General features: G+C 40.1%; 1 protein-coding gene across 3 annotated transcripts; it reads left to right on the forward strand.

Moving 5' to 3' along the window:
* Positions 1–5,693: 5,693 nt before the first annotated feature.
* On the forward strand, positions 5,694–12,511 carry LOC309703800 (uncharacterized protein). Of its 3 annotated transcripts, XM_082528709.1 has the most exons (3): positions 5,694–6,212; positions 8,081–9,082; positions 9,620–12,510. In XM_082528709.1, the coding sequence occupies exons 1-3, from the start codon at positions 6,197–6,199 to the stop codon at positions 9,634–9,636; spliced, it is 1,035 nt and encodes a 344-aa protein (XP_082384835.1). In that variant the 5' UTR covers positions 5,694–6,196; the 3' UTR covers positions 9,637–12,510. The 3 variants fall into 3 exon arrangements, with proteins under 3 accessions (XP_082384835.1, XP_082384834.1, XP_082384833.1); XM_082528708.1 differs by having other exon boundaries at positions 5,694–6,323; positions 8,081–12,511; XM_082528707.1 differs by having other exon boundaries at positions 8,081–12,510.
* The last annotated feature ends 4,610 nt before the right edge of the window (positions 12,512–17,121 follow it).

The raw sequence follows: 17,121 nt of genomic DNA on the forward strand, positions 1-17,121 counted from the left end.
TATATAAACTGGTGGGTTGTGCTGCTGAGGTGGAGGCAACAGGAAGACCGCTTGATGCTGCTGCATCATGGCTGGGTTGTGCTGCTGAAGTGGAGGCAGCAGCGGTAGATGTGGTAGATGGCCCAGGGGTGGGATTTAGAAACTTCAACAGTGCATCTGAAGAGAGGAGTATGTGACACCACTGAGTATCAAAGTCTAATAATAAAAACATATGATTCCAGGAATAAAATCAATTGATATAATATAAATGAAAAACCAAAGAGATATATGTATGATGTTAACTGATATGCAAATTAGATTAGATTCAATTTATTGTCATCATTACAGGGAAATGCTGAATAGCAGAATGCAAAGTAACAGTATAATATCATATGAGAATGTTATGTTATGATTATCTTTGACCGAATCACAGCAGTGCTCATATTAAAAAACAGCATTCCCTCTCATGTGATATTGCTTAATTAACATTAATGATGTGCACTTTAACAACTAGGCTTACAACTATAATATATACAGGGGTGGAAACGTGACTATTACCTGCAGGGTAAACGTTAGCTAACCAGAAGGCAATAACAATCTAAACAAAAAACACCTGCTTAAAAGATGAATACAAATGAGGAATGGTGGGAAAGGTGGGAGTGCTGTAATTACCTAACGTTACATTATTATTTTCCATAACAATTTAGCCCCCCCCCCCCCTCCACAATATTAACTGACGTTAAAACAGTTAACTAGCTATTTATTGACTATCAATTAGCGAATCATGTAACATTAGCTCAATGCTAAAAATTTAGGTTACTATCACATTCAGACAAATAATTTCATGTAGGCTAACGTTACCTACCTCTGTCTTTTTCTTGTTTCTCCTCCTCTTCTTTTCTCTTTTTTCTTCCCTGGGCACCTGACAGTTTTGGCCGTTTTGACACCTTTTGTTGATTTTCTGATGTGGTGACGTCCAAAAGGAACCATGATACGGGAAGGGAGGGGGCGCACCGTGCGGGGAGGGGGGGGGGGGGGGGTAATGTTGTAACAAATAATATTTCTATTAAATAAGCTTTACTTTGCATTTTAATTAACGTGGGATTATTTTTTGTATTTAGAAATAATAGTACCAACTTTTTTTTTTTCAACATTTGTGGCACTGGCGTGGCGCCCCCTGATGGACGGCGCCCTTAGCATTTGGCTATACGGCCTATGCCACGGGCCGGCCCTGCATGCGATACTTGCCTCCATTGACAGGAATGTTACAAAGTAACTGAAACGTGGGAATCTTTTGTGCTCCAGCTGGTACACTGTAGCCTTTCGGTTCCACCTCTTACTTAACCAATCTGGTAGTTTAGCAGCAAGTCTTTGATTCTCAATGCCATCATTGAGAATGTTCAGATTCTCATTATTAGTCATTGCAGATTGGCAGCTTTGTAAAAAGTCCACAAACTTTCTTAGCTCTGCACTATCCTTTCGTGTGACCTTTGGCCAGGTGTGTAACTTGTCTCTAACGGCCTTAGCAATGACAAAAGGCTCTCCATAACGTTCATTGAGCATATTCCATGCTGCCTCATATGAGTCTTCAGAGCCAATCAGAAAATAGCCATCTAAGGCTTCCTTAACACAGCCACCAACATACTTCTGTAGAAAAAATATCTTTTCGGCAGTGGGAATGTTCTTTCTCTCTATTGGAGTCTGAAAGGATGCCTTCCAATGCTTAAACTTAAGTGGATCCCCACTAAATACCGAGGGTTCTGGAATAGGCAGTCTATTAGCTGACATAGCTTCTGCCAAAACCCTTACAAGCTCACCTGTGTTCTCATAAGTGACATTTAACTCTCTTCGTGGTTGTAAGGGTTGATTAGCAGTATTCTTGGACTCCGTTACCTGTAAGTTTGCAGGGTTTAGAGTGACTCTTTCTTGCTTTACTGAAACGTAGTCTTCCTCATAAACTTGTAGTTTTGCTTGTGCTGCCTTGAGTCCTTTCAGATTTTCCAATCTTTCAATTTCTCTTCTAAAGTCCTCAACTGACTTTCTCCTTGCAGCACTTTCCTCTTGTTGTCTCTTTATCACGGCCGCTTTCTCCTTTTCTCTTTGTAGCTTGCGCTCAGTTTCCTCCTTTTCCTCTAGGAGACGTTGTGACATTGCAGCAGCTGCTTGCTCTGCGGATATGCGTTTGTCTTCTTCTTCAAGCATTTGCATTCTTTCTCTGTACTTCTCTTGTTCCGTCATTATCTGAAGCACAGCCTTTGTGGCTTCATACTCTGCTGCAGCTTTTTGTTTTTTGGAGGAGGAACCATTAGAAAGAACTGTATTGGCTTTAAATGGACTATGAACTGAGGCACTAACAGAGCTGGAGGATGTAAATACAGAGCCTGCATCAGGCCATACAATCTCCTCTTGAGTTTCTCCTTTAATGTGACATTTGATCTTTTGCAAAACTACTGTAGTCACTGATGTGCATTTGTCTAGCTTGGAACGCATATCATGAGGTGGTCCATCCATTGCTCTGTATTCATCATAAATATCATTAAGCTCGGCTGCTTCTCTTTGTACAACGTTCATGTGACCTTCAAGAATGTCAGGTGGATCTCCTTTTATAACAGATTTTTTTGCCACCTTGATTAATGCTTTCCATCTGTCATAAATACTGTCAAAGCGACGTTGCAACCCTTGTAACCTTTCTTTATGGAATTCTTTTCCTTTTTCTGTGAGCATGCGAGGCCTTTCACTTCTACGTTGCTCCATTTGCACTGTATGTTCTAAAGAGGTTTCATCCACTTGCCTTGCAGCTTGTTCTGCACTGGGAGCTTCAATTTCTGTCTCATTTGTGTCTGCCATTTTGTTTTTCTTGTAATGCACTTATTTGTTGATGCAAAATCTCCTTTTAACTTGACTTGAGTAATGAATTGTGAACTTGGGTGCATTAATTCCCTTCTTGCTAACTTGTGATGCTGTTGTTGTCAGGCTTAACACAGTTCCTTATTGTTTCTCCCTCCTTGTGTCATCTTTCCAAACATAAACTTTAATGTCTGGCTTCTGGACATCTTTATGAAGAAGCAACTGTGAACTTGTGTGTCCATTAACATTTGCAGCAGCTTGGTCCTTGGTGCACTGGCACGATGTTGCCACCAGGGGGCCGGGAATCATGCAGGTCCGAGTTCGACTATCACTTCTACCTCTTCTTAAAGTCAATAAAGAGTTCTTTTACTGATGGCATGAAGTTGGCTTTAATGTTAGTTGTAAGGTCTTGGGGTTGTTACAGCTTCACCTTGATCACAAACTACGCCACCGTCGAACTAAAACATAACATAAAATCCAATGAAATAGTAAGACAAGTGAAATAAAGACATAAAATGATCTATATAACATACAAACATACCTCGCTGGCTGACCCATGCTTTGAGGCAGAAATGAGCACTTTACAGATACTTTTAAGAAACAACTTTCTCAGAATTAAATTGGCGTCTCTTGCTTCAACTTGCCATGCTCACACATCAACATGGGCGTGCATCTCCCTCAGGTGCACCAGTGGAACGAAAATGCAGTACAATAGTTCCTACATGAGAATTTTTACAATAAATGACCTAATGGCATATAAAATATGCATAGTGCAAAACAAAATACATTAACTGAAAGTAAGGCAGTAAAACACGCCATGAGCATCAGGTAGCACAAAGAAGCAGTTTCTGCCGAATGAAGGAAAATCCTCCAAATACTCCAGAATGTTAAGAAGAGTGATCAGATGAATTGCAAAGTTCTTTGCCATAAAAATGAACTTAATCCCAAAAAACCTATTTCCACTGCATTTATCACTACCATAAAAAGACATGCTGAGATAATTTCAATAAACAAACAATACAAACAATAGAATGTTGACGAGCACAAGGCTGAAGATTATTATGTTATGCTGACTGAGTTAGAATAATAGTGAGGATTATGTTTGAGATCGTTGTTCTTCCTGTTAACCATGGTTATCTGCAATGCAACATCATTGTGTTGCATAAAAAGGGCTTCACAGGCAAGGATGTTGTTGCTACTAAAATTGCAGCTAAATCGACCATTTATGGGATCATCAAGAACTTTTAAGAAACAGGTTTAATTGTTGTCAAGAAGGTTCAGGGCGCTCAAGAAAGTCCAGCAAGGCTTAGAACGGTCTCCTAAACAGGATTCAGCTGCGGGATATGGGTGCCACAAGTGTAGAGTTGCTCAGGAATGGCAGCAGGCAGGTGTGAGTTCATCTGCACACACAGTGAGGCAAAGACTTTTGAAGGATGGCCTGTTGTTAGCTGAATGGGAAGAATAGGATCCAGGCAATTAATACCTGTACCCCTGCTGGGATAATCAGTAGGCTAAAAGAAGAGAAAGAAGCCACTGGCATCAAGATAAGAAAGCTCTTTAACATGTATGGAAAGTTTCAATCCAAATCCAGCACTCTGAGACTTTACACTAAATGAAATGAAGGATGCTGCAGTGTCAGAACCACTATTCAGGATGAAACAACAAACATCCATGAATACATCAGCAAGATGAGCACAACTGATAGTGTGTTTGGGACAGCCCTAGTCCTGTGGCACTTTCAGATACAGATAGACAAAGGTGATGGTTTTAACCCGCTTAAGAAAAAATGCCATGGAAAATAACAATTATGATGACTGGCACGTCTTCTTCTTCTTCGTTTATTGGAGCATTATCGCCACCAGCTGGAAATGAGTGTATCCCTATTAATGCCAGTATTTATTGAATTTCTAATAAAAGGTCTGGTCCACGGTCTTAATGCTGTTTTGAAATGAAATGAAATGAAGTTTAAATGCCCCATTTAACGCCCCATACCTACCATTATCCGATGACACATCTGATTACCTGGATGTTTTGATCGTTTCTTCTCCTCTCCTTTCTTTTTTTTCCTATACTGAGCATCTGATGACACTCAACCCGAGAATCACCATAACATAACCTAATAGACCTTGACCATTTTATAGGGTTTTATTTTCTTTCTGGGATTTCGCACAAACCACAAAAAATAATCAATGCACACTGGGCTTGGATTGAAAACATTATGAATGAAATGTTCTTTCTTTGGGTGCTTCCCGCCCCCTTTCCCTTTTGACAGGTTGTGTTTGAGACTTCAGCGCAGCAGCAGCAAGCAGGGGCACTGAGGGCCCTTGCGTTCACTTTTTGCGTATATGTGTGTAATAGAATTTAGAAAACACAAATTGTGCCAATTATAAGTCTTTATCATAATTTCTGGTGTTTTGTGTTTGTTGGTTTGTTTTTATTAGGGATAGCTCAGTAGGTAAAGTGGTCGCCCCATGATCGGAAGGTCGGCGGTTCGAATCCACTTAACGGCTACCCTGAGGTACCCCTGAGCAAGGTACCGTCCCTACACACTGCTCCCCGGGCGCCTGCTTAGTGGGCTGCCCACTGCTTCACTGAGTGAATGGGTCAAATGCAGAGAAAAACAAGTAATTTCCCCATGGGGATCAATAAAGTATCCATTATTATTATTATTATTATTATTATTATTATTATTATGTTTTACTTTGCGAGCTGGTTATTAGTGGCATGGTGTGAATGACTGTAAAATTGTATATGCAGGAAAAATTACAATGTATTGTTTCATCTGATTTGTAGTGTGTCTTCCTCTCTCTGCTGTTCACGTTTATTAAAATGAAAACAAGCATAAGACAATCTTGACGGGAGGGGCCAATGGGGGAGCCTCAAATTTTAGAGCTGGAACGCAAATATGCAAAACAAGCTACATAAAGCAGTCAAATTGATATAATGATACTACTCACTAAAGGAGAAATGAAACAGTAATTAAAAAAATCAAGTGAAGATGGCAGAACAGTAAAGATGAAAGAATTCGCAGGAAGTTAGTGTCCCCTATCAACACTCCTGTGCAGGTGGTGGCGGTAATGCACCAGAAACGTTGCTTGCCAATCGACATTAAACAAGAAGAAGTAGTAGCGCTTGTAAAAAGCAGAACGTAGGCGTAAGGAAGTAAGAGTATAACTACAGTCATCAAACGTTTTATCTTCCACGAGGACCTTTAGTTTTTTAAGCCGTCTAAGGCAAAGATCGTGTGGCTGTGCCCCTCTGGTCTCCAGCAGATCGCGTTTCTGTTTCTGATGCGTGATTGGAAAGATATACGCTCTCGTTGATCGTTGTAAACAAAGAACGTGTACTCGTGCTGACTGACGGGAGTAACATGCCGGAAAGAGGATGTAAGTGACCCCACTCTCTCTACTCGTCGTAGTCTAATTACAAAATCGGCACGCTTGCCTCCTTCTCTCCTGGTGGATCTTTAATTCGGGTTACTCAGAGAGGGATCCACAGTGAGTAAATTATAACTGCATTGGTTGCCTAACTCCATCATTGTCTACAGGGTTTCTCTCTTAGCTAATTTGTGTTTTCGCTTGTACCTTCTGTTTATCCTCTGTCGCTTACTTTATTCCATCTGATGATCGCATAGAGCTTCTTTTGTTAATAGCATTACATCCTCTGCACAATGTGGCTGCTCTGAAAAAGAAGTCAACAAATCAGAGAATCTCGACTCCCTGGAAGAACTTATAAGTACACCTACACTGAAGACTAATTTAGAAGATCTTCTTTTTACATGGAAAAGTAAAAGCCCTCTTGAAAGTAATGAAATCTTAGTAAGTAAGGAACAACATCAGGTTTCTTTACGGCGCTGCAGCCAGGTTGAGCCAAGTGTACTGTTTGTCTTTCTATCTTAGTACAGCACTGGTCAAATGTTTGGACACAGCTTCTCATTTAATGCCTTTTCTTTCATTTCATGACTGTTTACATTGTAGGTTCTCACTGAAGGCATCAAAACTATAAATGAAGAAATATGGAAATAGGAAGTAAACAAAAAAATGAAAATAACTCATGTCTTATATTCTAGATTCTAGCCACCCTTTGGTTTGATTACTGCCTCGCACTCTTGGCATCCCTTGATGAGCTTCACAGGTAGTCACCTGAAATGGTTTTCCAACAGTCTTGAGTACTTTCTAGCCCTTTTGGTCCATATGATCCCAAACCATCTCGATTGGGTTTAAGTCGGGTTACTGTGGAGTCCAGGCTTTCTGGCGTAGCGCTCCATCATTCTCCTTGGTCAAATTAGCTCTTACACAGCCTGGAGGTGTGTTTGGGGTCATTGTCCTGTTGAAAAATAAATGATGGTGCACCTAAACACAAACCAGATGGGGCGGCATGTTGCTGCGGGATGCTGTAGTAGCCATGCTGGTTTAGCGTGCATTCAATTTTGAATAAATCCCCAACAACGTCACAAGCAAAGCACCTCCACACCATCACACCTCCTCCATGTTTCACAGCGTGAACCGTTCACCTTTTCTGCTTCGCCCAAAGACACAGTGGGTGGAACTAAACATCTCAAAATTTGACTCATCAGACCAGATTTTCACTGGTCTAATGTCCATTCCCTGTGTTTCTCGGCCCAAACAAATGTCTTCTGATTGTTGCTTTTCCTTAGTAGTGGTTTCTTAGCAGCTATTTGACCATAAAGGGCTGATTCACAAAGTCTCCTCTCAGCAGGTGATGTAGAGATATTTCTGCTACTGGAACTCTGTGTGGCATTTCTCTAGGCTCTAACCAGAGGTGCTGTGATTTCTGAGGCTGGTGACTCAGATAAATTTATCGTCAGCAGCAGAGGTGACTCTTGGTCTTCCTTTCCTGGGATGGTCACCACGTGAGCCACTTTTTTGTTTGTTAGCGATTGATGTTTTTTTGCGACTGCGCTTGGCGACTACATCATGAAGCTCATTGAGAGAAGGCCAAGGGATTGCAGCGCTGTCAACAAATGAAAGGATGGCTACTTTTAGATGTCTAAAATATAAGATATATTTAGAGTTATTTATCTTTTTTCTTTGCTAAATAATTCACACATCTCTTTTCATATATTTAATGTCTTCTGTTTGTGTCTACAATGTGTCTCTATATACGTTTTCTTTAACCTTTTAACGATGTTAAACTGAAACTGAATTAAGGTTTTAAGAATGTGTCATAATCTGTACACTTTGTAGGTTTTGTCATTCTATAACCGCATGTCATTGTTTCTTTGTCATTATAGGCAAAAGAAGGGAAAGCATCAAAGAAAACAAAAACCAACCAGTTCCAGCAAGTACAGATGAACCAGTTGTGAACCGGATGGAAAAGACTTTTACCACTATGAAGCAGCCCAGAAGACGCCAGAGCATTGACAGTGGGGACAAAAGCTTCACATGTGATCAGTGTGGAAAGACTTTAACCCGGCATAGTTGTTTAAAACAACATCAGCTCATCCACACTGGATTTAAACCATTCAGCTGTGATCGGTGTGGAAAGGCTTTTACTCAGAATTCCAACTTAAAAAGACATCAGCTCATCCACACTGGATTTAAACCATTCAGCTGTGATCAGTGTGGAAAGAGTTTCACCAAGAGTGACGGCTTAAAAAAACACAACCTCATTCACACTGGATTTAAACCATTCAGCTGTGATCAGTGTGGAAAAGCTTTTACTCAGAATGCCAACTTAAAAAAACATCAGCTCATTCACGCTGGATTTAAACCGTTCAGGTGTGATCAGTGGGGAAAGTCTTTCACTTCCAAAAGTAACTTAAAAGGACATCAGGTCATCCACACTGGATTTAAACCATTCACCTGTGATCAGTGTGGAAAGTCTTTCACGTCCAAAGGTAACTTAAAAGGACATCAGGTCATCCACACTGGATTTAAACCATTCAGCTGTGATCAATGTGGCAGGACTTTCACTCAGAGTGGCAGCTTAAAAAAACATCAGGTCATCCACACTGGATTTAAACCATTCAGCTGTGATCAGTGTGGAAAGTCTTTCACTTCCAAAGGTAACTTAAAAGGACATCAGCTCATCCACACTGGATTTAAACCATTCAGCTGTGGTCAGTGTGGAAAGACCTTTACTCAGAATTGCAGCTTACAAAAACATCAGCTTATCCACACTGGATTTAAACCATTCAGCTGTGATCAGTGTGGAAAGACCTTTACTCAGAATTGCAGCTTACAAAAACATCAGCTTATCCACACTGGATTTAAACCATTCAGCTGTGGTCAGTGTGGAAAGACCTTTACTCAGGATTGCAGCTTACAAAAACATCAGCTTATCCACACTGGATTTAAACCATTCAGCTGTGATCAGTGTGGAAAGGCTTTTACTCAGAATGGTCACTTACAAAAACATCAGGTCATCCACACTGGATTTAAACCATACAGTTGTGATCAGTGTGGAAAGACCTTTACTCAGGATGGCAGCTTACAAAAACATCAGCTTATCCACACTGGATTTAAACCATTCAGCTGTGATCAGTGTGGAAAGACTTTTGCACTCAAGAATAGGTTAATAAATCATCAACTGATCCCCCCAATCAACCATCCATCTTCTTTCGCTTTATCCGGGGCTGGATCGCGGGGCTGGATCGCGGGGAACACCAAGGCGTTCCCAGGCCAGCCGAGAGATATAATCTCCCCAGTGTGTCCTGGATCTGCCTCGGAGCCTCCTCCCAGTGGGATAGGCCCAGAACACCTCACTCAGGAGGCATCCTGGTCAGATGCCTGAATCACCTCAACTGGCTCCTTTTGATGTGGAGGAGCAGCGGCTCTGCGACTCTGAGCCCCTCCCGAATGGCTGAAGGAGTAACAGATGGGTTGAAGGTGGGGATGGGATTACATCAATTCTGAGCCCTTCTTGTTTTCAGTAGTGACGGACAGACTGACATACAAAGTCAGTTAAGAGTCTCTGTTGAATATGTTGTTTGCAGATGATATTGTAATCTATAGTAGGAATAGGAATCAGTAGTAAGAGAACCTGGAGAGGTGGAGGTGTGCTCTGGAGAGAAGAGGAATGAAGGGAAGGGAAATAACATGCCTATCTTAAGCTGGCAGCCAGCATGTAGAAAGACTTTGTCTTAATTGTTGATATTAGTTTCTTACATTTTCTGATTTTTAATCAAATGGTCTTTTCAGAAACTCCTGATTGTTGTTTCATAAATGTAATGGCTATTATTAATGGGGTGGCTGTAGCTCAGGCGGTAGAGCAGGCATCTACTGATCGGAAGGTTGGTGGTTCGATTCCTGGCTTCCCTTGGTCTGCATGCCAAATATCCTTGGGCAAGATATTAACCCCAAATTGATCTCCGATGCATCCATCGGAGTATGAATGTGTGTGAATGTTACTTAGAAAGCACTTAGAACAATGTGCTTGTGCAAATGGGTGAATGCACAAGTTGTGTAAAGCGCTTTGAGTGCTCAGAAGAGTAGAAAAGCGCTATATAAGAACCAGTCTATTTACCATATTTACTTTACTAAATTAAACCCATGATTAAGAGTGTTAATAAAAATATATTCTTATTTTCTGATTATATTGTTTTTTTGTACTTTGTAGTAAGGTCTGTGAGGAAAACTAGGTCAGAGGGTGACTGGTCGCCTTGGCAACAGAGACTTCAGTTAGGGGAAGTTAAAAAACAGGAAGCTAGGGTAGAGTTGCTTAGGCATATTAATAAAACACAGGAAACCAGACAGAAAAGCGGAACTAGTAACACAGAAGGAGTTGTTTATATCGAAACTATGTGTGTGTGATGTATAGCAGAACTATAAACGGAATTTAATAAAAGGCCACAATGCACAAAGGCTTAGAGATCTATGCACGCCTCACAAAACAAACTGTTCATTGAAGATCAAATTGAGGAAAACTTTGTCACGTTAAAGTCATGCAAACATTGAGTTTATCTGTTCTGTGCAAACATCTATGTAATGTTACAGACCAAGCATTATTGTCATCATGTGATCACAAAGAGAAGCAGAGCATCTGAACAGATTGCCTTCTAGGTCAATCTGAAAGACCTGTTGCTGTTTAGTGGGCTGTTCATCATGATAATTAGTGAGGTCAATGCAGCGCTGTTTCTCTAATGTAGCTATTTGAAATGTGGTGAAATGTGTTTTGTTGGGATTTGAGTGTAAACTAGGTTGCAGCACAGGAGGTGCAGACAGAAAGTGAAACTAAGCAGAGTGTTTTGATGCAAACTTAGAGTGTGTGACGTGCTGCAGAAATATATATATATTAGGGGTGCAACGATACACAAAATTCACGGTTCGGTTCGGTTCGATACTTTGGTGTCACGGTTCGATATTTTTTCGATACAAAAAAATGTTCAAGCATTTTTAATTTGTCATTTATTAAAATTATAAATATATATTTTAACTCAAAAGTACAGTTTTTAAATTTAACCCTAACCCTTGTGCGTGTTTTTTATTTTGACAGTGAATGTGCACCTGCGGACCACTTATGTGCAGCCCTGGTTATTTAGCTCGTCATATTGCAGCCACAGAAATTCTTTTGTCCATGAAACCATAAAGCTGCACTTTCTTTTTGCCTTATAGTCTGATTTGTCATAACTTTTCCGTTTTGTGGTAAGCTTTTCTTTGGCTGTCACTTCTTCACCCTGACCTGTCTTATTTGGCTCAGCAGAACTGAAATGCTTTTACACACGCACTCACATAATTTCAGCGATTCTCTGCGCGATCAACCTCTCACATGTTTAAGCTTGCTGCGGGAGATTTCACTTGTCATGTTTGCATAGTAAGCTAACGATTAATAAGACGATGTCAGAGGAATTGGTGCACAAATTATCATCACTCACAGATCAGTGCTGTCGCTCTCTATACACAGTTCACGTGATTGCAAAGTGAAAGCAAAAAACAAGCGCAAATTCAAACGCGACTTCAATATGTCACATATTGACAGTGGCTCACCGATGCCAATGACATAATTACCCAGCTACATTTCTGAAAGAATGCAAAAGCATTGACATATATTTTTCCTACAATAGCCCGACGGGCAGGGAAGAGATAGATTTTGGTAGCCCGACTGAAAAAAATCGCTAGCCCCAGGACGTCGGGCTAGCGATATTGCGAGCCCTGTATCTGATTGAGGAATCACTCATCTTTGGAAAAGAGAGTTTATTACAGAGAAATGGCTCTTTCCAAAATAAAAGCTATACTATCCGCTTCTTCTGGGCTATATTCTCAGCAGCATAAGGAGAATCATGTGCTAACAGCTGTCTAAATGACTCGGCTAAAGTTAGTAGCATGCTTGTTGTTTTTTGTCTGCTTCCACTTGTCTTTGCACTAGGATGATGTCGGCGTAAATGTGCAGTCATATTCGTTGTGTTCCCACTAGTGCTTTCAGGTTAATCTCGTTGAAATGACCTTAACGCCACAACACGGCAAATCTCCGTTAACGAGCTACCGCCGATCGCTCCGTGCATGGGGCTAGACGGCCAACACGTTAACGAGCTAACTGCGCTAACACACTAGTTCACACCAATGTAATTGAGCATTGCATGGCACATCCAACATACTGTTTTACTTTAGTCCATGACTCGCTTACCTTCAGGGTCATACGTCACATGAAAACCAAAATAATTCCAAATGCCAGATCTGAATGAGAGTGGGGGAGGTCCATGTTAAAAGGAGAGCTTAACTTCTGTCTCGCTAGCTTGCCCTGCGCTCCTCCTTCTCCATGCTGTCTGTGTTGAGCGCTCAGTGGATCTGCGCTGGACAGTGCAGCCTAGGCGGAGTAGTCGAACACAGATTCACTGAGCGCTCAACACAGACAGCATCGTCAGAAGGAAAATTGATAAAATAAATTACAAATGTTGTATTGTTCATACATATGCGTACCGAACCGAAAGCACTGTATCGAACGGTTCAATATCGATACGAATATCGTTGCACCCCTAATATATATATATATATATGTATATATATATGACCATGTTGGCTGCTGCTGCTTTCAGACCTGAGCGTGTGTTCATGTGTTCAGGTCTCCGTTCCCGGGAATGTAAAATAAAGATCATGTTTTGAGCTTTGACCACCCTGGGTCCAGTCTTTCTCTGCCGCCAAAAGAATTCAAATAACAAAATTTAATAGTTTTAAATGATTTCTGTTGTCTTAAAACATGATGTGGGTCTGTTTTGTTGCATGATGAGAAAAAGAAACCTGTCTTTTTTATGTTGCATCAAACTTTTTTTATTGTATTTCATCAGTTTGTCATTTTGACCAAAGGTATGTGTAAAATTAAATGTATCCTAGAATTATTAAGATATATAAAACTTATAATGTATATTTCTTATTTTCCGTTAACTTATTTACACATTACTTAAAAGTTATGTCGCTATAATAATTTTTTGTATTTTCTCTGTAAGAAAACGACTTGCTAACCCTTTATTCCAGTGTACCTACTGTTAAGTATTTGTGCATAAATATATTTAAAATGCCAATTCAAAGAGAATAATTGAAATATCATATAATTACAGTGGAATTGCAGCATTTATCACAGGACCACACTCCGAATCCCCCTGTAACTGTATTGTCATGTGACATGTGCAGTGTAATAGGGCAGCCTTTTGCGGCTGGATTTATTATGAGGCAGACCAAGACAAGTATAGTTGAACAAGGTATTTATTTACCATACAGCTCACAAACATTGCATCTAATAACAACTGACAGTCTTAAATACTTTCAGCTGTCACAGGTTAAAGCATTATTCTATTAACAGGTGAGTTCTCAAATCCTGACCTTCCACCACATTATATAATACATCAACTTCAATAAAAATATATATAAATACATTTTACATTTTCATATTAATAAATATTTTTCACTTTATCCTTAAACCATACCCCTTATTGTAAAAACACCAAAAAAAACCCAAGCACAAACGCAAGGCTGGACTGGGACAAAAAAATCGGCCCGGGCATTTTGACTAGAGACCGGCCCACCAGGATAAAGATTGAAAATGTGACGTCAATCAGGGGTAAAACCGCAAAGGATTCTGGGAACTTGTGGCAAGAGGTACTAGCACACGCAGGCTTTCAATTGAACTCAGTTACACAGCAATAAAAAGAAACCCAAAAAATGGCAAGAAGCTGTTGTATTATTAACTGCAATAGCCGGTCGCATGACAGCCACGGGAAGCCGACGGGTAAAGAGATCGTTTTTTTTATCGGATTACGTCGTTGAAGAGAAATTTTTTAAGCCATGTTTCCGAAGTAAGAGCCAACGGATGGTCTGGATATACCAAATATAACGTCTCAGAACACTCCAGCTCACATGTTAGTCTGCTCCAAGCATTCCCACAAAGGTCAGAGTTCTGTTGTAGTTAATACGTCATTTTTCTTAACATAATTGGTGATATAGGTTACAAGCAAGTCTGGCGCTGAACAGAAATTGTTGCGCTATGCTCCTTTATTTATTGTGCATAAATAGTGAATTGTCCTGACACAATATTGCGTTTCGCTTCTGTTATTATGGTACATTGACAAAAACATATACTTTTATTCACAGGATAAAACAGTTGTTTTGTATCACTAATTGTCCAGTGCGATTACAACATACAATATTATTGTCACTGCTACATTTCTGTAATGCTACCAGAAATTATTTCCACTACTAATTAATTACCGTTGAGCTCAAAGGTTATATTAATAAACTGTTAACGAATGTGTATTTATGACGACGATTTGTGAGACTGGTAAACTTACCTTTGTTCGTACGATGGTCTTTCGTTCTACACGGTGCATTTCAAGGTCCTGTACCCATCCGTCGGTAAACTGTACCTGGGCTTGTTGCAGTGACCTGAAGTTACTAAACTTCATGAGTGTATGCACTAACTCCAAGAACCATATAATTATAAATCTGAGCGTGGTGAAAGTTGGGCAGCATGCTAACGTCTTTTGTCCACTCTGTGTGCTCGTAAGGGTCTGACCCTTTCACTCCTTTGATTTTTTCCTCGTATCTTTTCTTTGACTTTTCGTCGAGTCTGTCTTTGTACGGACCAGCATTGTTCTCCTTTTGTTTTGTACATTCCTTTTTTGTGCGGCAAAGAAAAAACAAGAAGGTTTGGAACCGGAGAATGAACGTTTTGCGGTGCTGCAAATGCTTGCATTTGATGCGGTACTTGGATTGTTTTGCCACGAGTTCCAGGCATGCAATGCGCGAAAATCACATGATTGCTAAACAAGGGGGAGGGTGCATCCGGCTTCCTCGGCTGTAATTGGTCCAGCCCAGAGTCGATCATGACCATTGGCCAATCCAACACCTTTCATTATATATACCCTTTCTAAAAAAAATAAAAATAAAACAAAATAAAATCCATCGGCCCATAAAAACAAAAATTCGCCAGCAAATGCCCGGTATGCCCGATGGCCAGTCCAGCTATGCACAAAAGATTTCCCACGCTCCTTTAACCCATGGCCTCTCCTGGAACCTTTAAATGTTTCTGGACCACCAGGAAAACATTTGCCCAAACACCCTGGAGTGAACACGGGAAAGAAAGGTGAGTAATAACATCTTACGGTCACTTCTTTGCACCACCTTTATTTCTAGACTTTCACACACACTATCATTAGTTATCCTTACTGGTAAACTTTATTTGCTCTCAATCACAAACTGTCTTCTTCACAGACAACCACCACATTTATTGATGAGGAGTAGGACCTGTAACAAAGGCTACCAACTGATTTTTAAATACACAATAAATACTCAATGAAAAATCCAACTTGTGTGCAAATATTCTTCCTGTGCTAGGCTTAAAGTGCGATGCTGAATAAAGAGCTAGACAAGGTTCTTTTAATAAAGCGAAAGGTGCTCCTAAAGTGATATAGAAATTATAATATAAGTGGTAGTAAGGGAGGCCTCTCTATTACATGCAGTAAAGCCCACTATTAGAGTACATCGTCTGGACCATTTCTCACCGCAAATGCACCACAGTGGCTTCACCAAATCAAATCAAATCACTTTTATTGTCACATCACATGTGCAGGTACATTGGTACAGCACATGCGAGTGAAATTCTTGTGTGCGAGCTTCACAAGCAACAGAGTTGTGCAAAATACAATAACATAAACAGGCAAAATATATGAATGGCTAAATCTGAAACTAATAAATATATGTACAATATATAATAGTATATGCAAAAAAAATATTTCTGGATGTGTATACTAAATGTTTTTCTACGTGTGTGTGTGTGTGTGTGTATAAACATATTTTACAAATTAAATAGAGTCAACAATAAATAAAATATATAAAAATATACAGAGTACACATTTTGTACATGACGATATACCATTGTTGAGCCAGTGGTTAGCATTCTGCCTGTGTTCGGTGTGTTTGCTTTTGCCTTCCATATCCTGTTAGTCTGTATTACTTGCAGCGGCATTCCCTCCTATTGTTATCATGTGTGTATTTAAGTCCTGTGTCCTCCTCTGCTCATTCTTGTGTAATGTCCGTTAGCGCTGTTTCCCTGCATTCCACCTTTATCCTTCCGGTTCTAGTGTTTTATTGTTGTTGGGGTTTTTTTTTTAGTATTGTTGTATTTTGTTTGAGTATTTTTTCTACAGCAATAAAGGTGGCTCTTTGAGTTTATTACCCTGTCTGTGACTCCTGTGTCCTGCCTCCCACTTAGTACCATCATGGCAATACTAACTCAAGACAACTGTATTCTGATGTGATGTCGTCTCTTAATAAACATTATTGTAACACTGGTGGTGCAACACTAGACCTGTTAGTGCTACTTCTTGCCTTCTTTGCATGTAGTGCGGGCAATATAGTTACCTTTAACCACAGTACGAGGACAGAAGGGAAATATGGACCAGATCAGACAGGTTCTAGATTCGTAGGAGCCAAGGGTGTATGACAACAGAGGACTTGTACACAGTAGGTGTAGAAAACACAATTGCATTTATTAGCAATTATTAAAGTTGTGCACATTTAACAAAAGTAGAGAGCTCTTCTTGAAAACAAAAAAATAAAATAAACCCCACAAATGGTCGACCCAAGGATATATTGTCTTTTGTGTCTTTTTTAAAGTCAATTTCAGTCTTTCAATGTTCAATAGTCACTCAGTGTGTGTGTAACCAGTCGAGTTACAATCTACCAGTTCATCCGGCTCTTTGGGCTGGGCTCGCCATCCAGTACTGGAAAAGGGATCCTCGATTCTTCTCAGGTCCTCAAAACCAATCCAATCCAAATAAGCAAAGGGAAAAAACCTGACCTGGGGACCAGGCCAGAACACAGTAGTTCAACATTTAAGCTATCA

Source organism: Aulonocara stuartgranti (assembly GCF_965226115.1).
Source record: "Aulonocara stuartgranti genome assembly, chromosome: 3".
Taxonomy (NCBI): Eukaryota; Metazoa; Chordata; class Actinopteri; order Cichliformes; family Cichlidae; genus Aulonocara; species Aulonocara stuartgranti.